The 25,852-nt window shown below is 38.2% G+C and overlaps 1 protein-coding gene across 1 annotated transcript; it reads right to left on the bottom strand.

Moving 5' to 3' along the window:
- ZNF292 (zinc finger protein 292) lies at nt 1–24,372 on the bottom strand. Its single transcript, XM_010131186.1, has 7 exons — nt 24,224–24,372; nt 23,625–23,703; nt 22,154–22,289; nt 13,586–13,788; nt 10,609–10,745; nt 9,262–9,403; nt 1–7,599 (listed from the first exon to the last, which is right to left on the bottom strand). The coding sequence occupies exons 3-7, from the start codon at nt 22,269–22,271 to the stop codon at nt 415–417; spliced, it is 7,785 nt and encodes a 2,594-aa protein (XP_010129488.1). The 5' UTR covers nt 22,272–22,289; nt 23,625–23,703; nt 24,224–24,372; the 3' UTR covers nt 1–414.
- Nucleotides 24,373–25,852: the final 1,480 nt, after the last annotated feature.

The following is a 25,852-nucleotide window of genomic DNA, read 5'->3' as shown; positions in this document are numbered from 1 at the left end:
CGAATATAAATGTGTCATTTAATAGTTTAGACTTACAGACTGCTGGTGGCAGCAAATGATTTACAATAATAAATATATACAAAAAAAATGTATCTACAAATAAAGAGTACTGTTATACATGAGCAGTGACCTGGTGAAAGATACCAATCACACACAACTCACAAAGATTTAGTTCATGGAAAGGACAGTCTGATAGAAAGTTGAGGTTTTGATCAAGTATTTACAAAACTGAAGCAAATACTCTGTTCTTCAAGTCCCATAGGGATAAAAACAAATAAGACATTTACATGACTCATGTCATGTTTTTTGCTAGATTAAATCACTTCAAATTAAAAGAGCTCCACAGTAACCAGCATGCTAGATGGCTTCCTATTCAAAATAAACTTTATGGTCATGGCTAAACACATTAGGTTTTCAGTATTTTGACGCCCCTTCCTCCATACCCATAACAATTACTTTTGCAGCTGTAACATCTGGATTATCCTCCCAGCGTCCTTCGAACTTTCTCAAACTGACGACAGGTTTCATTTCCTGAAGTTGCTTCAACACACCCTCAGTGCAGTCTTTGAAAGTCTTGTCTAAAACAATCTTTACATTATTACCACATAGAAGCTGTGATGGGTTGGCAAACGGTACAAGGTTTTCAGTTTCTGAACATGACCAAGTGATGTTATTAACTGTTACAGAGGTCTTCTCATTGCATTTTCGTGAGTTTGAATGGGATCCTTTTTTGGTTCCGCTGCTATGGTAATCTCTTTCGGTGTTTTTCTTTTGCTTCACAGCAGACTCTTCAAGGAACTTGAGGAATGACACTTCAAAACCCATTGGCTTAAATGAGCTCCAGTCAAAAGCTGCAGGTTGCTCTTCAGCTGTTTGAATGGCAACAGCAGTCTCTTCCTCCCTGCGTGTGCTACTCACATCCACGGGCAGTACCGTCTCAGTTTTTTCAGCTCTCCTCCTCTTACTATGAGACACATTTTTTTCTTTGTTTGCTCTTTTTAAGTTGTTTGATTTTTGCTTTTCTGAGGGACAGGCGCTGGTCTCCTGCGAGTCACTATTTACACTGGAAGAGATTTTCGCTTGATTTTCAGCACTTGAACAATCCTCGTTAATCAGTTTAGTAATGAACAGTTCTGTCAGTTCGTCCACTTCATCCTTCTCACCTTTTTCAGTTTCCTTTTGCGGTAACGTAGATGTGCTCGAGTCATTATTGCTCACTATCAGACTTGGTTCAGGCTCCTTTGCATCACTTTTTTTATCAATCTCCTCTTGCTCACAAGAGGTTTCCTTTACTTCTGTGACAGACAGCTTTTTAGACACTATAAGAAGATTTCTGTGTTGGGAAGTAAATGCTTTGGACAGCTTGTGACATTTATAATGCCTTATTATGTTACTTTCGCTTGTAACTACGGATGAACATCCCTTTATCATACATGGATACTGAGTTATGAACCGGCTGGTACATTCGGATAAGGCATCGTTTCTAGCCTTTATTGAATACACGTGCTTGCCACGTTTCAGTGAATAAGCCTGATTCTCTTCAACTTGCATTCCTTTTGAGGTTTTGTTTTCCAAGTTCACGGTTTTCTTCCGTTTTGTTTTCACCGACAGCCTGTTACCTTCTTTCCCAGGTCTGGTTTTTAGTCCCCTTTGTTTGGACTTCAATGGTTTCTCTTGATTTGCTTTGCTTGAAATGTTTTCCTGACCTGGTGTCAGTCTCCTGGGTCTTATTAGATGATCTTTATGCTTGTCATTATGTTTGTTAAAAATATGCCTCAGGAGGTTGGACCTAGTAGCATAAATACGGTCACAGCCTTCACAGTCACACTTGAATACACCATCATCTTCTACTTTGTTTGGCCTTATCTTAATACTGTGATCTGCCTCAAGATGTACAACATAGTTAACGTATGCTGTAAATGAAGCCTTGCATTGAGACTGATCGCAAAAAAACCTTCCTACCTCTGGAGCTGATTTCATGTTTCCAATTTGCTCTGGGGTCATGTCATGAAGCTTCACGTAATGTTGTATCAAGCTGGTAACTTCCTGGAATATGCGAGAGCAGTCACTCACCTCGCACCGGAACTCTCTGACAGCAGGTTTGGTTTCCACCTCTTCACGTTCCTCTTTGCCTGGCTCATTCTCCTCTTCCACTTCAGCAGAGAAGGCAGGGAGGTCCGATTTGTGCACAGCTTGGTAATGAAGGATTAGGTTTTGTTGTATTGTAAAAGCTGCAAAGCAGCCCTGATGAACACATCGGTATGGTCTGTAAGGGCTGTACCTAGTGGGGAACTCCAGAGATGTTGTTACGGGCTTCCTACGTTTTCTCTCCTCTTTTTCTTTTCTGTACCTCCTAACCTTGCGTGCTTTAGGCTGTGCCTGTGTGCTACTAAAAGAGGCTGCATTATGCTGTTCTGGTGGAACAGGAACCACTTGGGGAGGTTTTTCCAGTCTTTCAGGAATATTATTTTCTGGAAGAAGTTTTTCCAAGACTTCTACAGGTTCTATAACTTCCTTTACCTGAGCTTCTTTGATCAATGGAGCTGTAGTTTTGTTTTCTATTATTGGTATTTGCAAAGTTTTTATTTCAACAGGTCGTGGGGCTGTGTTTACAGTTTCATTTTGAGATCTTCTGCCATATGGCCTTTTAATTTTTAATTTTACCATCTCCTCTGTCGTAAAATGATGTACAAGCTGGCAGTGTGCTCGGAGATTGGAGTTTCTTGTGAATGTTTTTGGACAGGTAGGCACGACACATTTGAATGGGGCGTACTTCAGTTGATGTTTCTTAATTTCTAGTATCATTTCTGCACTGTACTGATGAATCTTGCCATAATGTTTAAATAACGCGTCTTTTGTCATAGCACTGTAACTGCAGCCTGGATCCTGACATACAAAAGGCTTATTAACTTTATCACTAAACTGAATGTTACTTGCCTCTGAAGGTATCTGGACAAGAGGTTTATTTTCAGTTGATACAACAGGAACGGCTGGTGCTAGCATATCTGCTGAAGGACACTGGGAAACAGTCTCAGAGATGTGAACGGGTGAATCATCTTCTAGTTTCAGTTTTTGTAAGCCCTCCAAAATTTCTAATAATTGAGTATCATCCTTTTGAGATGTCTCAGACTGAGCAGAGCTACTCTTTGCAGCAGTGACATTCCCCACATGCATGGCAAACTGTGCAGGAGTGGGTAGTTTTACACTATGTGCAGAATTTCCCAAGGAAGACTGTGCATTATTTGCTTGCAAGGTCTGTCCTGAAGCAGTGACGGTATCCTGAATTTCCGTTTTCACCTCAAGTATCTGTGAATTCATTGCGGTTTTAATTATTTCCAGTGTTTTTTCAAAGTTCTGCATAACATTGTCTTCTGAAATCTGTTCCTCCGAATTTGCTTGCATACAAGAACTTACAGCAATCATCTGGGAATCTCCATTTTCAGTTTTTACTGTTAAAGGGGGTAGTGTTGTATGAGTCTCAAGATTTGTTTTGAAGTTCTCTTTGATACTGGCCATAAATAACTGATTGTCAACATTATTGAGTTTCTGCGTGAGATTTTCCACAACTGCTTGAGAGCCACAATTTGCCAGCAAGTTGGACTGAAAACTTTCTCCCTGTATTTGCACACTTCCTTCAGTGCTTTTTGTTACAAGTCCCACCACTGTTGCATTATTTACTGATATTTTCTCTGGTGTACTGGGTTCAAGCAAGGGCGTAGATGCTTTTCTCTTCCTCTTTGAAGCACTGGTTCCCTTCTTATTTGAGTTGCTTGATCCTGAATTCTTGGGACTACTTATAACTGAAACTCGTGAACTGTTCCCTGCAAAGTTTTGCACTGTCGCAACAGCGTTAGAAAATGAGCTAGGACATAAGCCATTTTCAATAGTCTTTAGAATTAAGTCCTGTGTTGCAAAACCCGGTAAACTCTTGCAATCATTTACTGGAGGAATTTTTGCATTGAGGGTCCTGTTTTGGTCTGTTAGCAGGGTACTGGGGTTACAGACTGATTGCAGCAGAGTCGATGCGGTTGAGTTGGGGAGAACAGCTGCATTTATCTGAGTCGTACCAGTGGCACAACTTGTAACTACGCGTGGAAGTAATTCTGTGTTATCAAAGCTACTTGGGATGCCTGCAGTTTCCAAGGTTTGTTTTATAATCTGACTTCCTTCCTCATTCCCACCAGTATTAAAGTTAGTCACGCTGGCCCGTGGAAACACAGTCTGCAGTAAGGCTGTGGAACGATTTTCAGCTGCAAGTAACTGGAGGAATGATGGATCTTTAAAACATGTTTCTGGATTGAAGGCAGATTCCTGGGGTTGCTGCAAGTTTAATGAATTTGAGGAAAGAATCATACTGGCAAGCAAAGACTGCCCATTAGCCTGCAGAGCTTCTGGAGAAATTTCTGATCCTTCGAGGGGCTTACAGTAAGACCTCTTAGATAAGTGACCACCAAGTGATCTAGGATTAGTGAAAACTCTGAAACACCTGCTACAGATAAATTTGCCATCCCTAATTATTGCCGGCCACTTTGCTCGCTTGTTATGTTTTGGCTTCCTTTCTTTACCATTTGGCCCCCGGCCATGATCTGTTTTCACCTTTTCTGAAGCTGCATGTTGAGAACTAGCTTCACTGAAGTTATTTTCATTACTCAGTCGTGAGGGAAATAGTTGATCAACAGTCTCCTCTTTTGGGAAAACAGAACTAGTGTTTCCTTCTAGTTGTGACGAAAAGTTATTTGTGTTATTTTCCAGTTGTGAGAAGACTGAATTTGGAGGATTCTCTGCTGATGAAGGAAAGAGAGACATTGGACCGTTTTCAGCAGGCAAAGGAAGAAAAGGGTCTGAACCACCATCAATATTTAGAGGCATAACTGTTTTTGCCAGGTCATCCAACTGAGAAGGTAAGGTTGCATCAGACAGATTTTCCATTTGTGAACACAGAACACTATCAGGCTCACTTTTAATACGAGTAGACAAATTTGGATTTATGACACTTTCCACTATGGGCAATATAGGATTGGCCAAATTTTCTAGGTGGGTTGGGAAAAGTGTACTTGAGACATGTTGCACTTGACTGGAACAGGTGGGATTCAAATTCGGCTTGTCCTGTGCAGTAAAAGCAGCACCACTGGGATTGCCCACTTGTGACAGTGTCAGATATACAATCTTCCCATCATTCAGGACATTTTGCAGATTGCTGGATTTTCGTGGTTTCTTATTTTTACGCTGCATTTTAAAAGCAGCATATTGGTCAGGGTGTGCCGCCTTCATGTGTTTGCCAATGCTCTGTGAAGAGTTGTAGGTTCGAGTACACCCCTCAACCTGACAATTAAATTTCTGACTTGGGACTGCTGGTGACACAGCTGGAACTAAAGAGCTATTTATGTTAGTCTGCGAAGGAATAAATGTTATACTTTCTAAAGTTTTTAAAGGCAGTTTATATAGATTAGCTGCAGCCTTAATACCGTCTTCAATTTCAAGTTTGGAAATGGGTACACTGTTTCGATACCCTGCCTGATTCTGCATGCTGAATGGATTTACGATGCTCACTTGTCTTTTTAAACTTTTTGATTCAAGGGCTTCTGGCTTTAGTGTGTCTGAGGTCACAGAAATATTTTGAATATTCTGAGTCTGACTGAGACAGTCTTCTTCCTTTCTCTCTTGGAAAACTGGAAGACAAGAGTCAACCGATGAGCATAAGTGCTGGGCTCCAGGTTTAGTGGTATCTACTTTACTGGTAGTAGCAGCCAATTTACCTCTTTTTACAAAGTTCTCTCTGATCTTCTGGCTAACAGCAGGCACCTTAATGCTGCTTGCTGAAATTGCCACTTCTGCCTTCACTGAACCTGTAGGAGACTGCTCCGAACCAGCATTAGGCAAGGAATCACTTTGCCGCAGTATAGTCGCTGGTGCGTTTAGACTTTCTTTCCTTACTGCTTCTGCTTGGATTTGATTCCAGACAATGTTTTCTCCTTCAGTAAAACTACTTTGGCTGTCAGCTGCAGGAGGTGTCAATTCCTCTCTAACAGCAATTCCATCGGTATTTTCATTAGCTTTAGAAGGTTGACTAAGATCAGGCTGATTAGTTTGGCTTTCAGGCTGTTGCACGTTTTCAGGCTGCTTGTTGTGATCCTCAATGTGCTTTTCCAGTTCGTTCCGAGAACGGTACACTTTTCCACAGCCTGAGACTTTGCAGGTATAGGTATTATAGTGTTGTGCTTCATGATCATAGAGTAAATAGGCTTCAGAAAACACCCTGCCACATTTAGGAAACATACACTTTGCTCTGAAGACTTGATGCTCTTTCCTATGCGTCAACAGCTCAGCGTAACTGTTAAAACCAGCCTTACATTTCATCTGTATGCAGATATAAGGCTTGCTGCCACAGTGCATTTGTAAATGATCATTCAGGTGAGTAACACTTACGAAATGCCGTCTACAGTATTGGCAAATCACTTTTTTGCTTTGCATTTCAAGAAAACGTTTAGCTTCTTCATTATCTTTATGCCCTTTTGCATGTGCTATTAGATTTTTAAAATATTTAAAGCCTTTTTTACAAAATGTTACAGGGCAGGTGAATTCATTAACAGGGAGTGGTTTTTGAACTGGCACTATCTCTGGTATGTAAGGTTTATCTTTGTCATCATTTTCATCATCTGAGCCATCGTTATCATTAAACACAATGAAGTCTGTTGAATAGAGACTGTTCTTCTTAATGGGTCTCTGCTCCTGCTTGGATACAGAATTGGTTTTCTGAATCTCATTGGCAGTCGCTATTTTAGGAGGTCTTCCCAGTCTTTTCAGTGGTTTCATAGCAGCCAATCTCTCTTTGCTGGATTTTTTAACATGCAAAGTCACATGGGGAACAAAGTTTTCTTTAGAATTAAAATTCTGGGCACAAATAGGACAACTGTAAATTCCATCTTTATAATGTTTTTGTGCATGCCTAACTATTCTATGACCCAGGAATTCTTTGTCGCATAACACACAGTATTGCATATAAGCTTGCCAGTTCCTAAATCGAGCTGATATGAACCCCCTCTCTCTGAGCTTTTTAATTTCTCTCTTTTTCTGCTTTTCATCATCGATACCCTTAAGGAGGCTTGTAGCTTCATCAAAAGTGCCAGCAAGCCCATTCACAGAAGTTTCTTTAGTCTCTTCTTGGCAATCCTCAACCTTCTCATAAACTTCACTATCGTTTAGTTCGTCTATTGATGACACAATGGATGCCTCCTCTCCCATAAGTGCCAGACACTGACGTTTGAGAGTTTTCCAGTCCCAGAATTCTGGATCAAAAGGCCACTGAGTTTTCAGTACTAGTAAGAGCTCACAGCGCAAAGAATTTGGTATTGGAAGATTCTCTTCATCATACTTCTGGTCAGGCTGATTATATAGCATTTCAACAGCATAATACGCATCCACAGTGGGTCCGAGAAGAAATTCGCTCAGCTGACAAGCACGTTTAACCTCCAAATCATCTGGAAGCAAGCAGGAGATAGTCTTGCAAATAGATATCTTGACATCTGTATTTTCACTGGATTCCAAGCGCAGTGCTTTCACGCACAGTTCAATGCAGGTGGCAAGACCAGCACCATCGATCTGTAAAGCAAGACTGATTTTAGTAAGTCAGCTTATCATAACCCTTTCTATGGTTGTAAATAAAAGGTATTATTATGCAACTCTAAGTGTCAGAAAAAATGCACCTGGAGTTCTTAACAATACTTTTTACTTTAAGAAACGTAGTAGTTTAAAGTCTTTAAGTTGCACAATCTGTCTTCATGCTACTAAAAAAATGTAAAAGCTTACATACACCTAAACCACAAAGTATGTTCCGTCTAGTTTGAGGAGTTTAGGACTGTAGGTTAGAGATGTTCAGTTTCTCTTAGAGCAATACTGGGCCTTTTCCATGAAAGAAAGCCTGCCTGTTGTGTCACAGTTATTTGAGATAACCTTCTATGGAGCATTCATTTAACACTGGGTAGAATTCAAATGGTAAAAAGTGCTACGGCTAAAGTAAGAGAAACATGTGACCTTCAAAAAGATCTGTGACTGAGAAATCATTTAAGGTATAAAGGTTTATTTCTATTTTTAAATATTATGCCACCTCAAATTGGTCAACTGACCTCAGCTGAACACATGGCTTCATTCCAGTTGAAAGTAATCAGTATAGTTAAATATTCCATCATTTAAGCATTCTAAAGGTCACGTGGTCTTTTCTTTTTCATACCCTCAGGCAACATAAATTACATTTATGTCCACTTTACAGTCCCTTTATGCTGCCATGGATGGATGGAGAGGCTGTGGGGTACGTGAGAATGAAGTCCAGGGAATCGATGAATGCACAAGTCTACTACCCAATTTCTGGCAAAATCTCCAATTTCTGGCATCAAAAATGATCCACAGCTCACCAGAGAAAAATCAGTATGGCATGGAGCAAACAGAGCTCTTAACACCACAACACTCTGCGGAAGTTATCTTCCTCTCCCTCTCTGACTCAAATTTAGTTCAGACCTTTGGAAAAAAGAATCTTTAAGATTTTTCAGAAGAAACATGATTACCCATACCAGAACACCGCAAAAGCAAAAAAGGAATTTTATTCCTACAATTAATATACCAACTAAAAGCTTTCAGAAGAGCACAATTTAGCTACAAACAGTGCAACTACTGAGAAGAAACCAATACAAAGTTAGCCGAGATAAATGAACAGAGTTTTTAGTACATTGGATAAGTCCATAAAAATGCAAGTATATAATTTATCAAAACAAACTGCATTCTTGTATAGCAATTCAAAAGGTTCTTTCTCCCCTTTAAAACTTTCTGCCTTTTTCTTATATATTAATATACAGTCTTCATTTCCTCTTCTCCTAAGTTTTTCCTCTTCATCTACTGTAATATTTGAAATATGCAAAATAATGAAAAGCAAAGTTAGGACCTGCTAACAGAAAATACTTCATTTAGAGGACACAAACAATAGTAGAGGCTATAACCTCACCTGTAGTTTTTCCTTCACCTCAGTTGTGGCATCAGCCTCTTCTGTTTATACTCCATTTTTTTTTTCCCAAAGGAACAAAGAAGTTTTAATGATTCAAAAAGAATCAACTTACAGTTGACCTGCAGAAGGAAGCTGCTACAGCCTTTCCTAAAACCAATCAGGACTGCTGATGCTACACAGAGTCAGGTATGTCTCAACAGCTTTCATAAGTTTTCCTAATTACAGTTCCATTAAAAATGCCAAAAACATTCTTTCAGGAGTATCCTTACCTCTGAATTAATTACTTTAATCAGGAAGAAAATGTGGTAAACAGTCTTAGTTAACACAGAGAGTTGACGACATCTCTCTAGATACACTTGAATAGAAGGCTCTACCCTTTGCTGCAGCTTACTCCAGAAAAGAGTCAGTTCCCTAGAACAAGAGAACAGTATTTCAGGGCCAGCAACGCAACCACTAATCTGATCACAAGAAATGCAAGGTTGGTAATAGTTTCTATTTTGTCCTTGGGAAATGAAAAAATCTGAATGTATTCATACTTTACTGAGAAAAGCTTTTATTAATATATCCACACTATTAGTATCGTCAAAACTCTTACAATTCCTCGATTCCAGAATAAAACCAGTATAAACACAATTTGCGCTACATAATTTACAGACTCATGATACGGTCTTGAGAAAATTCTTGCAAAGTAGTTTACCCTTCACTCCACAGACTGGAATTTCACACTTTTGAATTCTTAGTAATTACTAACAGGAATAGGATGATGGGTTTTCTCTGTGGTAGATACATTTTTCTTGAGCTGATCTGCTTTAAGAGCTGAATCTAACTGTGATGTAGAGAGAAGTGAGTCCCCAAAGCCCAGCAGTATTACTCTATCTACATTAACTCACTAGTTCATTCCTCCTTAAGTGCAAATAGTCAGGAGTATTTAGTACCTTGTGGAACGGTATATCCCCCAAAACTTTATCAGAATCTGTTAAAGCAAAATCCTATGTTAGCAGATGTTCTGCTGCTGCTGCACATAAAAAGGAGGTGCACAAAGCAAATTCAGTAATTGCACAGGTTTGGAAATACAGCCAAACTGTTAGCAGCTGGAAATTCAGACCTCAACAGCTCAAATATCTGCCAAAGACCAGTTGTTTGTTCCCACATTAATGAAAGCAAACCCTAAACGTGAAGTATCTTCATCTAGCTTATTATTTTCGTTAGAGCAGTAAAGAGCTCCTTGTTTTCTAGAAGCTTGTTAGAGAAAGAAATATTGGGTTATGAAATAAGGACAGATGGGATCAGTACTCATGCATTAAATGTTGACAGAACACTGACTAGCGGCCTGCAGATATTAAATTCCTTATTTCTACAGCATAAGATTATTGTCAATAAAAATTATTAACCAGCTACTGGTATTTGTAAATGCCTTTGTAAATACATGCAGCCATCAAATACCCATAATGTAAGCTAGTCTTGTAAAACCCTTTTTTTTCCCTTTTCTTTTTTAGCTTTCCAAGAGCCTTATCTCCTTCCTTTTTAGCTTATAGGTTTCACCAGCCTATGTATCGGTTCTATCTTCCCGAAACTAATTTTTGTTCCACTAGACAGAAAACAATATTCAAACTTACCAGGCACAGTACATCTCTCCTTGCTGCAGCTGGCGAGACAAAAATGCTGCACATAAAATTAGAGCACTTTTTTCATCTCCATCAGATTCTAGGTTACAGATCATTTCTAGAGCATCTTTGCAATCTACTTCTGCAATCTAGAAGGGAGAAAAGAAAACAAGATTAAGGCTAAGAAAACGGTTTCATTCTCAGACATACAGTAATCAGATCCTTTGCAAAAAGACAGTAATTTAGACCTCAGTGAATAATTAATTCTCTCTGACATAATCTTGACAGCGAATCAGTGCATTTCTAGATAATCAAAACCGACTATGCCACCAGAAAAACTTTAATAAAAGTTAACATAAACTCATTTCTCAGACATAAGACTTATTTGTATCTAGTGTCCCAGTTACCTAAAAATTAACGTACAACATTATTCATATATATTACATATCATAATTTTAATAAGCAGATGTATAACTTTAAATTACAGTATAACATAAGATTATTACCTGAAATTCTAACCCAGTTTATAGTCACCGACATTACTACTGCTTTAATACAATAGCTGAGCACTTAATGAATCTGAAACTTAATGTTCTAGTGTTTTTAAAAAATTTGAAAATAAAAACAAAAGGCAAGCTGTACAGTTAGAAGCAGGTCAACTGAATGCTCTACAGAAACTAATGTTCTTCTAGAAATTTAACTTATTCGTTCAAGCAATGATGGAAGTCTTAAGTTTTGTAGCAAAACAAAGGAAAACCAACAGTCACCCAGTAGTACTAGACAGACGTATCAGTACTAAATCAGTGCACTTCTTACATCTACTGTCTAATTTGATTCTCAACAGACTGATTTGGTTACATCAATTAGTGCATCTGGGAAGACAGGCTGGTATTTATTCTTTGACACTGGCAGCTGAAGAATAACTTGACCATTCCAACAGCACTGTTGGAAGTCTGTCTTGAGAAATCACAAGACCACCTAGAGCAATAAACAAAAGCATCCACCCAAGCACTCAGATAGTTCAGTACTTCAGATAAGGTGGCATCATGGTTGGGCACCATGACATCCAGTTATTGGTCCAGCAATCAAATTACCATTTTGAAGAGTTCTGCTACTCATTTTTTCCTCTAATTTGACACCTTTTAAATATACTAATTACCCTTCCTTGAACATCATTTGAGGTTTAATAACCTCAGAGTTATCTTCTGAAGAAAACTGCATTTCTCAAGACCTCAGAGAGGACGGATTAACATAACTGTAATATCAATTTAGACAGAAGATCTACTTTGCTCAGCGGCCCCATCTCAGACAGACACCGTCAGTTAAAAGCTTAGGGAAGAACATGGGAAACTGAACTTACAATAAGGATAATTTTTTTCTGAAATGTTTTTCCAGCCTCTCAGAGTTCCTAAGGGACCCAGCTTCCAGCAAAGGTCTGTACAGGTCCAGCCATCAAGTCCATCAGTCTAGCATTTCACATACTGCAGATTTGAATTCTTCATATTATAGAATCGAACTATTAAGACTAATCCAAGATGAAAATGAGTTCAAATGTTTTTCTGCCTATTCTGAACAGATATAAAAATTTCCATACTGCTAAAGAGTAAGCTGTACTTCTTTACAGTTTACCTTTTTTCCCCCCTCATTTTCTTACTGTTCTCACAGTACGAAATGACTATCATTCTCAGTTCAGAAGTCCACCTTCACGTGTTAATAGCATATCTGCCTTCTCTTGGTAATACACGAACTTGCCAGAATGGTTAGTAAAACTGCAGACCCCGCTGCAGCTGAAGTGCAAAACTAAGCCACCCAAGCAATCTAAGGTTTGGAAATATATGAACTAGGTTCTCTGTGGTAACCCAGTTTCAACTTATCCCTATGGTGTGGCACCCTAAGAAACAGCACTACCCCATTCGTTCTGTCCACAGCATTCACGGTTCATTCACTGACCAAGCCCGTTCTGCTTTGGAGAAGCCTGCTGGGCTGAGTAATGAAGGAAGCATGTTTGCAGGGTCACAGATTCCAAGTTCTGTTGAAGAGTCTTCAGCAAACAAACACAAGATTACATAGACCTGTCACAGCTCCTCCTGAGCTGCTCTGACAGGGCTTACAGCAGCCAGAGCTGGGAGGGAAAGACTGATCCAATCCTCCTGAGCATCAGAACATGCCCAGTGAGAAGCTGTCACCTTAGAGCTTAGTCTGTATCTAGGGTAGGAAACTTTCTAACTGTAATCACTGCATAGTTTAAATCCCTTTACGATCAATTTTAACATGCTTAATACATGTTATTAACATAAAAAGATGACAGAGACAAAAAAAACAGCAGAGAGATGCAGACAGTCAAGAAAACTGACAATTCTAGTTAGCTTTCCTTTAAGAAGGAAAAAAGCATAGATGAAACTTCGGGGGGTGGGTGAGAAATGAAGGTGTCACCTGAAAAAAATGCAGAAGAGCAAAGCTGTTATATCTTCTTTGACTTTTGCATTTAAATAAGAACCATTTTATATTGCAAGCCGGATCAAATATCTGATTTCACCTTCAATTTCACCCGGGCATTTGGGTCAAAAAAGGTTATATTTATTCTCCAAACTCAAAGTAGCATCTAAAGGGCCCCATTCTAGATACCAGATGCTACACAAGAAACTACATTTAAAACAGAGTGGGAAAACCATTATCTTCACCTTACTAACAAGATCTGAGGCAGAGTTTTAAAATACTTTAAGCATAATCAAACATACAGTTGTGGCAGAGCCAGAAAATGCCTATTAGCAACTTAATTTTACACTTCCACAAGTGTTTTAATCGAGTTATTACTAATAGCCTAAAAGTGACTTTAGTTAAAAGAAAAAAAATAAAATGTCAAAAATATTTTAGAGCATATTTTAAAAGCAAAAACTCTTCTACGGAAAAACAGCCTATGATTAGATGACTTTTTTTTTTTAGACTTATTTCTTTAATGATAATGAAGTTCTTCATTTTTTTTACTTACTTCTTCCATTAGTTTTTCATTTGGTGATCCTGAACAAAGACAGACCAGGTAGGTTTGCTTGAAATTGCCTTTTGCACTTATTTCTGGATGGTCAGAGCACAGTTTTGCCAGGGCAGTAGCTTGTGTTAATTGCTTTGTTTTCATTAGATGCTTAATACGCATATCCAGCAGGATGGGGCCTTCAAACACTAAAAATTCATTCACTTCAAAGAAAAACAAGCCAAAATATTACATATACATTTCACAGCAGGTTACAGAGTTAACAAATGGCATTTACTCATTCATGGTTAACCCCTAAAATTTATACAAATCAAAAAAGGTACAAAAGGTATGAAGCAAGACAAGAAAAAGCATCTTTGAGAACTGTACTTGTCTATTATAAGGATTGCCTGCTACAGACCTTTTATCTTTGCAGGTTTTAATTCATTCTATTTTCTTAGCAAAATAGCTGCACACAAAACAGATTTAGAAATGATAGAAATATTAAAATATTTAGATACAATTTGATTATACTTCTACAGAAAAACAAATAACACAAAGCCGCTACTCTCACATCCTTCTTCGCACATTTGTGCTACGTCTTTGCCAATAGTTGCCTTTTAAAGATCTTGCTATGAAAGGATGTGACGAGTGTAGAATTATCTGAAGTCCTTTCTCTTGGTGTTAAATATTTCATATTATGCATCCACAGAATGCAGATTAACTCATTTAAAAGCTTTTCAGCCAAATAAGTTTCCCACAACAAGAAGCTTATCTTGTATACGTTTGACTGTGTATAGTTCAAAACTCAAAGACACAGGAATGGCTGTGTTTGATTCAACTATATTTTGTAGAGGTACTGCTACCCGAGTGAGAACTCTACTGTCTACACTAACAACCCAACTCTAGGTGCTTCAGTGGAAGGTGCTTCCTTGAGAAGGAAGGATTCAGTAAGAATCCTACAAAAAAGGAGAGCACAGGTTAATGTACCTACTCTTACATATACACCTCAGGTCTCATCCAGATCTTAAAGGTCAAAATTGCTTCAGCTTTGAAACATGTGGTTTAGTACTACCTCCCAAAATACTTAGAGTTATTAACACTAGGTAAGAGACAGAGACAATTGATTTTGTTTCATCCTTTTCACATCAACCCTCCCTGTGACAATTGTTTGCACAAGCTAGTGACACAGTGCATGAAAAACCTTGGTTTTCAACTATCCACATCTTAATTTCGTAACACATTCTCTCATCTCTTAAAAACAACAGAATTTTCTACTGTTTTTTGTTTCCATTCTTTCATGAAAAACAGCAGATTCATTATATTCTTTCAGTGTCAGGATAAAATCTTAATTTTTTCTAAATGAGATTTTTTTTTTCTTCAGCCTTTGAGTATTTTCATCACCCCTTCCCAAAACCTTCTGGACGCCTGTTGTGCTCACTTTCTGACACATCCTGATAGAAACATTCATTATATTACTCTTAATTTCCTCACTTTGAATGACATTTGGATCATGTTGCCCATTCGCCTAATTTATATTTTCTTGACTTTCAAAGTCCTGTTTGGTCTTGGTGAAATAATTAAGTAATTTCAACATCTGCAAACTTAATTACCTCTCCAGTACTTGTAATATTAGTATATCAAACATGAGGTTTACTGAAAGAAAAAAGATTATATCATTTTATTCTTTGCTTTCTCCCATCCTAGTTTGTTTTTGATTCATGACTGTCTTTCATTTTGTCTCACAATTTCTCCTTCTTCTAGCTACTTATACAGGATATTACTAAAAGCCCGTCTTGCAATCGAAATTAGGTCAACCGTTTTCTTTTTTATAATTTTAGCGCACAGAATTTTAGAGCAGAAAATACTGCCTTTTGCAGAAATCAGGCCTGTTAGACCCCATCATTATTTCACACACATTTTCAGATTTATGGTTGATTTATCATTTCAACCAACTTCTTCGTTACTTGTTCAGGATCCTTGTGTGCTATTATAAATGATCAACCATGGCTCACTGATGTGTAAGAATATTCAGTCACATACAAGTTCTTTCTTCCTCTCTTCATGTCAGTAAAGATATGACCAGTTTTTTATTCATGCAGAAACAAAGGAAAACTAGAGTATACTAACAGACAATTGGTAGATGGTAACCATTAGGGTTTTGTTTACTAGAGGACATTTGTGTTTACTAGAGGACAACTGCCTCCTAAGCAGCAGAATAAATGTTCCTTTAATGTTATTACTAATGCTTTATAAAAAAAAATTCATGCCCTTGTCAACCCACAAATGACCCAGTGATTAATTGTATTCAATAATTTTAGGCTTGCTCTTCCTCCTACCAGGTACCAGTAATCCTTTCATGCACAGCATTAACTCCCACCTAGTCTGCCTGGAATAACATTGGAACATTATACCTTATTTCTGTAACAGGATACAGGAAGACCTTAGACTTTAAGCTATATTGGTAACCCAAGACATTTCCCTCTGATTTATTATAATTACTACCCTTAATATTTTAGAGACTGTGTTCTATCTGCTAGTCCTCATTAATCCCCTTCCTTCAGTATTTACTGCTTCAGCCAGCCTACCTTGCATAACCATCAGAACATTTTCTATTACCTTCTCAACAAGATACAGGAAGACCTCGGGGTTAAAGCTACATATTAGCTTTAAAGTCTTTGATTATAATCACTTGGATTAGAACAATACAGTTAACATTTGGGAGCTCATTCAAAACAAGTTTTAATTATATTTATTTCGTAACTGAACTATGTATGACATTTTACAGACGAAAACTAGTGCCGAGGTTGCAGGCACAAGTCTATGGTGGGGAAGAGTCTTAAGGATAAAACTTGGGCTTTTTTCTTTTTTTTTTTTAAACATGTATGAATATATTTTATAGCACAGCGTCTATTTGAGAAGTTATTGCAGACAAATTGTTAGTTTATCATAACAAATATAACTTAATAAAAATGCTTTGAGGCACAAGTGCTTTTTCAGCTCAAGCCAGTTAACATCTATGAGCACAAAACCTGAAGTATTTAATGAGAATGACCTAGTTTATCAATAGCATGATTCTCAGAAAAAGTAAATGATGTTTTTGTGCAATGCTCCACCATTCAATAAAATTCACAGCCTTATGTTTGTGCAAGGCATGTGCAGAATGCATATAAAATTACAGAACTAACACAAAAAAGAAAGACAAGCAGATGACATTTGAAAGACAGTACTATGATCTACTACCTCTGGCAAATAAACTCAGAGACACTCGTATCTAACCCTTTAGATACAGTTTCCCTGTTATTCCCTTTAATCCTATAGCTGGAGTCTCAGGTCATGCTGCCAAGTGTTTCCATGTAAAGCCTACATTTTACTACAGATAATGCTTACACTGTACGTGATTTAAGAAAGAGAAAAGGCACCCCATAGATTAGTAGCACCCAAGAGCATGAATAAGGCACAGGTACAGTTCTGCAGTAATAAATTCTCTACAGAGGACAGTCTACATGTACATCACGTTTTGGCTGACTGGAGGACTTGCAGAGCACAAAGCAAAGAATTTTTGCCTTACTTAAAGCACTTACAATCCTGCTACTCTATCCTTTGCCAGTTCTTGGGTAGGTATAGACTAATCTATCACAGACCTTTATTTCTTCTCAACCTCACTCTGGCCAAAGAGGATGAAGGCGGGTGGTGAATGTACATGCAGACTACCCATCTCAAAGAACTCCAGTTACTAGTCAGTAACCTTCTTAGTTATCTTCAAGTGTTAGTCCACATATGCATTCAACACTGTTGGTTACTATGAACTGTACTCAATACTTTCATATTTACCTATAGCTCAGAATCTTTCATGCAAACAACATCTCAGCACAATTCTGCGAAATGGAGCACCAACCCTGGATGCTTCTACAATGGCATACTGCATGGTGAAAGGGTAAAAGAAGTTCCAGGTGCGTGCTTTGAATACACACAGGATACAAATATGTTGTTTTGGGGGTTTGTTTTTTTTTTTTTGTTGTTTGGTTTTTTTTGTAAAATGAGGCTGCTGGTATTCAACTTTTGGCAGCAGACGATCTGATTACCAAGTATAGTTCCACGCTGACTGTTTAAATTCTAACCTGCCTGTTTATCCATCTTGACAATCGCTGAATAACGATGGTTGTATCCTTGAATCTCTTTTCAGTGGGACATAATTTGGAAGTCTACCTACTACATTTAACCTTCGAGAACTTAATTCCAGCATCCAAGTTTAAATCTCTAAGGATAACCAGAATCAGATTTAAAAAAGCAGCATCTGCCTGGCTTTCTGTAAGGTTATCTCAGATCTTTTTCCTCTAGACAGTTCCTCCACTCACCCTCAGTACCAGCTGAGGAGACACTAATGACAGCTTTGAAGGATTTCACCATCACTACAAGAAAATGACAACTTTGAGGATGGAAAAATGTTCATGCTGAAAAGCACAAGCCACACTGACAGAAATTGAAAGTGCAGTAGTAGAGTGTTTTAACATTGTACAGGCTATCACATAGCCCCAACTACTTTGGCATGCTTCAACTTTCTGTCTCTGGTATACTACGCAGTAAAGCCACACAACTTTAAGAAACATAAATTCTGGTTGTCATGGATTCAGATCAGCTTCAATTCAAGATTAAAATCAGTCCATATCTCAAATTAAGCTATCTGGTAGTTCAGGAGGCAGCCAGGAAGACAAAAGGCCCACTATCATATGAAGAATTAAGGAAATCTTGCTAAGATTTCCTTCCCTAACCTATTAATGAAGCGGAGAAACGTAGAAAATTCCTCTCTCCAAATACAAGTGCTTCGTGTTCATCATATGCAATCTCAAGGACAAAAGTAGTCATGCAGCTGAAACCTGAAGTAGTAGCAGCTCCAGTCAACATGCAAATGCAATACACTGTCTGATAGCAAGATGAAAAGAGCTGACGAATGCTAAAGCAGGTGAACCATTTACTTTCAAACAGGTCAGTAATCACACCTAATAGTGCCACCTTGAATGTAATGCTGTGGGTAAGATATTTTATTTCCACATGTCCAGGATCTTTTTCCAGACTTCCTTCTGCTTTGGTAATGAAACTTACTGTTCCCACTATTTGAGGTCAATAGAAACTGTTTAAAAATGTTACTAATGTGCTCATAAGTGATCTCTGAAATATTATTTGAGAACACCAGTATTTTGCTATCCTCATGTCACGAGGGATCATGTGACTTTGGGTGATCTCTCAAGTTTAAGTGTCCATGATGCTACACAGTCAAAGCTCAAAATTCATTCTTTAATGGCACAGGAGACAGATTTAGGTGGAAAAAGGCGGCAATTCACATGAACAAAATTAGTAGTTTGCAGCTTTTAAAATACTGCTGAGGAACCAGAATTTGAACCAAGAAGTTGCAAGCCTAGTCGCATAATTGTTGTGGGTCATGCTGGATAACAACACAGGCAAGGGACAGAAGCAAGAAACAAGAAGATATGCCTAACCTGGGGAAAGATCTCCCTTTTCATCATTGAACTGCTCTGAGGGAGCGGAAGACTGCCTGGGCATTCCTCAAATGAAAGTAGATTGATTCATGACCATACCAAACATTCAAGAAACTCAAAATTAGTTTCCTCTTACAAGTGGTACTGTTAACTACAGTTGTCCACTTACGATGTCAAAAAATGACATCCAAAGACCCTGCTGACAATTCAGTTCCTGCACATAAATTCTCTTTGGAGTCACAAGTAAAGAATAAGGAAAAGATATACACTTCAGCTCATTAGGAATCCAAATTCCCATTTTCAGGCTAATCTTCCATAGAAAACAAACTAGCATTCTGGGAACAAGCACAGCCCCAAATGACAAAGAACATCTCCCTGATGTTCCACTTGCAGGGGGAGATAAATTTTCTTCAGAAACAACTCAAGTGGTGTATCAGCATTACAACAGTTTCCAAGAGGAGATTCTTTTTTATTTGGTGGCAGCTATTGCACAATCTGGTAACTTAAGCCAAGTTTCCCAACATTTGTGGTCAGAGATGGACTAAAAATCCAGGACAATGGCAATGTTTGTCACCCAAGCAGGTGACAAATCAGTTGGCCAGAGAGTATTTCCAGTGTGAAAAGATTTTGTACGTGCACACACACACAAATATGATCATCAGTATGCATTTAGTTCCTGAAGTACAGTTCAAGACAGATTTCACTATTTAATATCATAGTACTGTATGAACATCTTGTAGTAATGCAGCAACACCCATCACCAAAAAATCAGTGACAGGCACTCTGTTCTCATCGCTGCTTTTTTAGGGCACGAATCCTTTTAGACATACATTCATCAGAAAACTGGATTGTGCGCAAGGCAGTCAGGAGTATGACAATTACTTAATGACATGGCACTCAGACAGCCTCCCTAACATCTTAGGAAGTGATTACTCCCTGTTCATATTCAGGTGGAACCCACGCAACAGTCTATTCCCAAAACTAGGAGACCAAGAGAATAGCCCAGGTCAGACAAGCCTGTGTTTGCTTGACTGTAATCAGAACAAACCAGCTGTGTTGTGTGGTCCAAGAACATGAATTTGTTTCTCACACTATGTCCTGCATTTAGTACAATTTGAAAATAGAGGAATTGAAAAATATCTGCCGCTGAGATGAAACAGACACCCACTTGTGCTTCCTACAGCAGATGTGAAGAGGGAAACTGACCTTCAGGAGTCAACAACAGGAGCCTTCATCAAGAAGAGCTAATCAATGACTTAAAATTCAGCGGATACCCAGTTACATGAAAGATTCTGAATAGGTTCTGATCGTTCTGAGCAGGTCATAACTGAGACTACCCAGACTGAAATGAAATAAAACAAACATGAAGAAACAACTGAAACAAATACAGGCAACAAAAGCTTAAGAGGATGATAGTAGGAAGTAACACCTCCGTCCTCAATTAGTTGTTTCATTTTCAACAGATAAATGTTTACATTAACCATTACTCAAAGAATGGGTTGATCAAATTTGCCAAATGATACCATCCTTGTGTAACAAGCAGACTACTTAAATTCTTGGGAACTTCTGAAACAGCAGAAGGTAAAGGCAACATTAAGAACAAAACCATAATCCTGTAAGCAAAGTTTATGAAAACTCTAAAGTCCATTGTACCAGAGTTAAGGTTGAAGACCACTGAGAGACAGTTGTCTGCTGAAAGAGGGTAAGTGGCAGCCAGTGAGAGTGCTGGATTGCAGACATGAAAGCCAACTCTGGGCAATGGAGTTTGGTATTACTAAAATATCCTTCAGATTAGCAAGAAGATAACACAAAACAATGCAGTATTACAGAGGACGACAATAGCTAGAGAACAGTTTGCCAACTGAGTAACAAATATGGATATGTAGTATGACTATCTTGCTACTGATACAAGTAATAACTGTAACAGGAGTCAGTCGGTCAAGTCCAAGGCAGAAGTATAATTGAATAAACAATGTTCAGGAGCAAAAGTAATCCTGAAACTCCCATAAAAAAAAATCTTTGCAGGAAAACACTGATAAAATGAGGTTCATGAGGGAGTTCTTAACCTCGGATATAAGGCAAGTAAAACACCTAACCTTACTGTTAAGAGGACTAAAAGGTGGTGGATATGAAGCTAGTAAAAGAGCACTCTGAGAACTGCATACCGATCCAAAATCTGTATTAGAAGCATAATAAGCTACTAAAAGAAGCAACAAAATGCAAATCTTGTGGAAGAGTAAGCACAAATTTTTCTAAAAATAATAATAAATCACTTGATGCATTTATTGGACTTACCTGACAGAGTTGCGATATGAATAAAGGCATTCACTTACTTTTTAAAGGCATTAAAAGTCCCTCAAAATCCCTAAAGTTACCAACCTATCTTGATAGTAAAAAGAAGGTCCTTATATGGATAAATTACCAGTTAAAAGAAAAACAAGGAAAAAAGAAAACCAACTCTCAGTGGGTTCCCCCAGGACCTCCGCTGTCCAGCATTTTTATAAATATTTGGAAAAGGGGGATAAAGCACAAGGTGACAAAACATGCTGATAAAAGTAAGGTAGTGAAAACATGACAACAGTCAAAGACTGAGAAGGACCACAGTCCATAAGGTGGGATAACAGAGAAAATCAAAATGTTGGTAAAAATCCCAAAGTGATTTTCATGGGGAAAAGCGCAATCCTAATTGTACAAACAGAAAAACAGGCTGTGTGTTAGGGGAAAATCCTAACCGTGCAACAGGTACTACTCCTCAAGAAAGAAACTGTGACTAAACCAGACAGTTTTAAGAAAACATCTGTTCAATGCTCAGTCAAGAAGCAAGTCCAATGTTATAAAGAAAACAGGAGGAGATCTCCAGGTATGATTACATTTTATGCAAAATACCACCATTAAATTCTTTATGTATTCCTGTCTTAATATTTCAGACAATGCTACAAGTATGTTTACTTATATAAGTTATAAATTTATAACTTAATAAGTTATAAATATCACAAACTATATTCAACAAGACCTCCATATATCATAATAATATTTCAACGTATTATAAAAATGAGGCATACTTTACTCCAATCATAGTTTTAAATTTTACCTTTATCTGGATCCAACTGCTCTTGGGAAAGAATACCACACAACACTGGGTTCTTCCACACTCCCTCCTCTTGTGTAAGCGTAGTTAAAATGTGCAGTTCCCGGCTGCCATTTTCCATCAAGTTTTTATGAGCAACCTGAAGAATGCATTTTACAAAACAAATTTTTGTTTAAAAAATATTAAGAATACATATCTCATCTCCTTTATACTTTATGTGAAAAAAGCCCCATACCAGATAAATCAATCTTAATATTCAGCTTGCATAGGTTTTACTTCTGCCTTTGTTGCCAAAGATTTAGGCTGAGAAACCAAAACACTGAGTACCCTGAACTCATCTTAAGACTTACTAACAGAGCTACTTCTTAAATTTCTGAAACTAGATTTTGAAATAGGCCTCCCTTTTAAAAATGGATGAGAAAATTATCTGGTCCACATACTGGTCTGGCATCAGCTACCTAAACTTTTATTCTTTTCAGACTCTTCAGCAGGTCAGTTTTTATGCACTGGAGATGCTGCAAAAAAAACCAACCAACTTATTTTTGTAAAGGTGAAAGATGAGGGCTGTAAGACCTCACTGCATGATTCTATGCAAATACGATGAAGGCAGGCTGAACTTGTAAAATCAATTAAATTCATTTCTACTGCATTTAGATAGTAGAATAAATTCTGGAAGGTGTATGCTTGGGAGCAAACTAAATACCTGCATGGCTTAAGGAGCAATAGACAACTAACACCGGCCCTTAAAAAGACAGAAAGGGCTCATTTCTCTCTCACTTTTCCTCCTGAAGGCTTGCTCTGAAGGTTGTGGAACCTCCCAGCATCCAACTCACTTCTTTAGAATTGACTTAACATCAGGCAGTGGCTAGTCAAAATTCACTTTAAAAATCAGCCTTGCTATTTAGGCTGAGAATGCTGAAGTAACTGTATCTGGTCTTTCTCACTGTTATTCCTTAACCCCCACTTTTTTCCCCCTTTTTTTTTTTTTTTTAAGTGTAGGCAGGATGTCCCTCCAAGTATTTCTGATAAATACTGCGGAGCAAAACTTGTTTCAATACCTTCCTTTAAAGCAGAGCTCTAATCCTTAACCTGCTAGAGCCCTGTAGGAGATCTAACAATCCTGCAGTATATGTTTCATTCACAGTAAGTCTCAAATGTACAATCATAAATAGTAGAGAATGATTCATGGGATATTATTTCATTTTTAAATGTTAATAGACAAATATCTTTTAAAACATGAGCTTTCAAGTATCTGAAAGTATTTTTTCCTCCACAGCTGCTACATGAACTATCACAGACAAATCATATGACTGACAGCAATTACTGGCAGACTATGTAGGATTTCCAGCTGAAGGCCTTGATCTTTATCAGCCACCAGGAAACAAGTGTTCAGACATGCTACGCACTTAATATCCCTAGGTTTCCAAACCATTTTTAAAAGCTGTTAAGGCTTCATTTCATAAATCAAACTCACCTGTACAAAAGCCTGAAATTCTTCCCATTTATTTTCAGGTAAATCAAGAGGCAGACACAGTAGAAGTTCAATACAGCTTCTGAAAAACAAATGGAAATATTATTCAAGGCAATTCTGGCTTTTAAAATGTGTGGTCAACAATTCTTTATTCTAGTATCCAAATAGTTATTTGTTTGAAATGTCAAAGTCACAAAATAGTTCGTTTTCTTTGAACAAAGGAAGAAAAGGTGATCATTGACACTTTTGCGGAAACTGTAAAAGCAAACTTTCTAAAAGAAATCTATTGAAAAAAGAAGATTGGATTTATCATTACATCCAACCTGTGTAAATTGACGCACTTTCACATTACATGCAGATCAATAGCAGCAAAGTGTTTCCAGCCAGACACGTTGGCTTGTCCTAGATCAGGAGTCCTTCTCAAGATGGTCCCATTTCCAACAAGCAAAGACACCCTCTCTCACAGAGCATTCACCATGAGAAAGCAAGGTGTCACCTATTTAGAATTTCTATAGATTGTGAACTGGATTGGGAAAGCGTTCAGGCAAGTGAAAAATTAGTACCACACCAGATTAGTTTTAGTAAATGGAAAACATACTCACAGTGCTAAACGTTCAAGCACAAAGGCTACATTTTCACACTCAGAGGTAAGATATGGTCGTGCTTTAACATAACTTCGGATAGCCACTGTATACACCTCTAACAGGGGCAAAGGGTCTTCCGATGTTTTCCACTTTTCTGCATATTCCAGCAAAGTCTGTTTAGGAAAAGGAAAAAACAATCCAAAATTCAGCAACAAATATAAGTTTTTAGTTTATACTCCTCACTAACAGACTATCCTTCTTAATGATTACACCTATCTCCTCAATATGAATTATGTGTTCTCAAAGCATACCTTTTTTCCTTGAAATTTACTGTTTCATTAACAAATGAAACTTAAACTTCACACACAATAATTTTCTGATCATATACAATTGTTATGACATACACTTCCTCCATATGGTATCACCTGAAGAGAGTATCTGGGAATATACGTACTTAACTATTTTTTTCCTGAAATTCATAATTAAGGGACTGAAAACTCATTTTTTAGACATTCACCTCTACAGTTCGGCTCCTAAAGAAAGTAAATTTAAAATAAAGGCTAATACTTTCAACTTCTCTACTTCTCTACTTTTAGGAACAGTTTTACATTTCCTCTCTCTTGCCTCCTTGCTGATACAGGTATCTTCAGGGTATCACTTCTATGTGGTCCTGAAAGGAATACGAACTATGCACTTTAAAGACACCATTTATAGACTAAAACCTTGTTAATCAAAAAGTTGATTTCCTACTTGCCAAATACCTACAAACAGTGAAATAAAACTCATGAGATTGATGGAATAACCACCACCACCTGAAGCAGAAAAGGTTTCTGTTCATTTTGGTCAGGACCAGGGGACTCGGAATCGGACACATATTATGGTGGAGTAGCTGGTGAGGTTCTCATGTCAACATCTACACCACACTGCCCCTGGATCTCTACTCTCAGGCCTGTGGTAGCATAATGGGTTGCAAACCCATCCCTGCACTGGGGCAGGTTGCAGCCCGTCATATCAAGGTGATCTGTTTTGCTGTTTGCTTCTTGGGGATCATAACAGGCAGAAAACTCAGAGTAACAGATAGCAATTTGGGTCATCCTACACACCGTTCAAAGCAGGGCCATTACAGTAAGTTGTCTGTAGTAACATCTGATGGAGCTGTGAGTATCCTGAAGGACAGATACTCCAGCACCTCTGGACAACCTGTTTCTAAGTTTGACTGCCAATTACTGGGATTTTCCCCAACCAGCACCTAGATGCAGTCCCACAGGTTCTGAATGATTAATCTCCCTCAATCCACCAGCCACACTTGCTAGCACAGCTGAGGGTGTAGCTAGTGCTCTGCCACAAGGACATGCTGCTGGCTGTTCAGAATGACAGTCGGGTTGGTGCCCACAGAGCTGTTCCTCAGTCCCCAGCCCCCAGGCTCCACTGGTGCATGAGGCTACTCCCTCCCAATGACACACTTTGCACTTGCTTTAGCTGAATTACATGTCTGTCCATTCTCCCAGGATGTTGAGGACCCTCAACAGTCTCCCTGACCTTCTGTGTATCAATTGCTCCCGCCAATCCAGTATTATCTGCAAACGTGCTGAGGATGCGCTCTGTCCCCTCACCCAGTTCACTACTAAAAAAAGTTTTAAGAGTGTT

The sequence above is a fragment of the Buceros rhinoceros genome, unplaced genomic scaffold (assembly GCF_000710305.1).
Source record: "Buceros rhinoceros silvestris isolate BGI_N320 unplaced genomic scaffold, ASM71030v1 scaffold23742, whole genome shotgun sequence".
NCBI classification, from domain to species: domain Eukaryota; kingdom Metazoa; phylum Chordata; class Aves; order Bucerotiformes; family Bucerotidae; genus Buceros; species Buceros rhinoceros.
This window is presented reverse-complemented; position numbering and strand designations above follow the sequence as displayed.

What these genes read in the sequence shown, in the direction of transcription:
- ZNF292 (XM_010131186.1), bottom strand. Translation starts at nt 22,271, where the DNA reads ATGGAAAATGGCAGCCGGGAACTGCACATTTTAACTACGCTTACACAA. An exon ending in ATGAAAAACTAATGGAAGAA is followed by an intron (nt 10,746 to 13,585) that starts GTAAGTAAAAAA and finishes TCTCCCTTCTAG; the next exon opens with ATTGCAGAAGTAGATTGCAA. An exon ending in GGAGAGATGTACTGTGCCTG is followed by an intron (nt 9,404 to 10,608) that starts GTAAGTTTGAAT and finishes CTCTTGTTCTAG; the next exon opens with GGAACTGACTCTTTTCTGGA.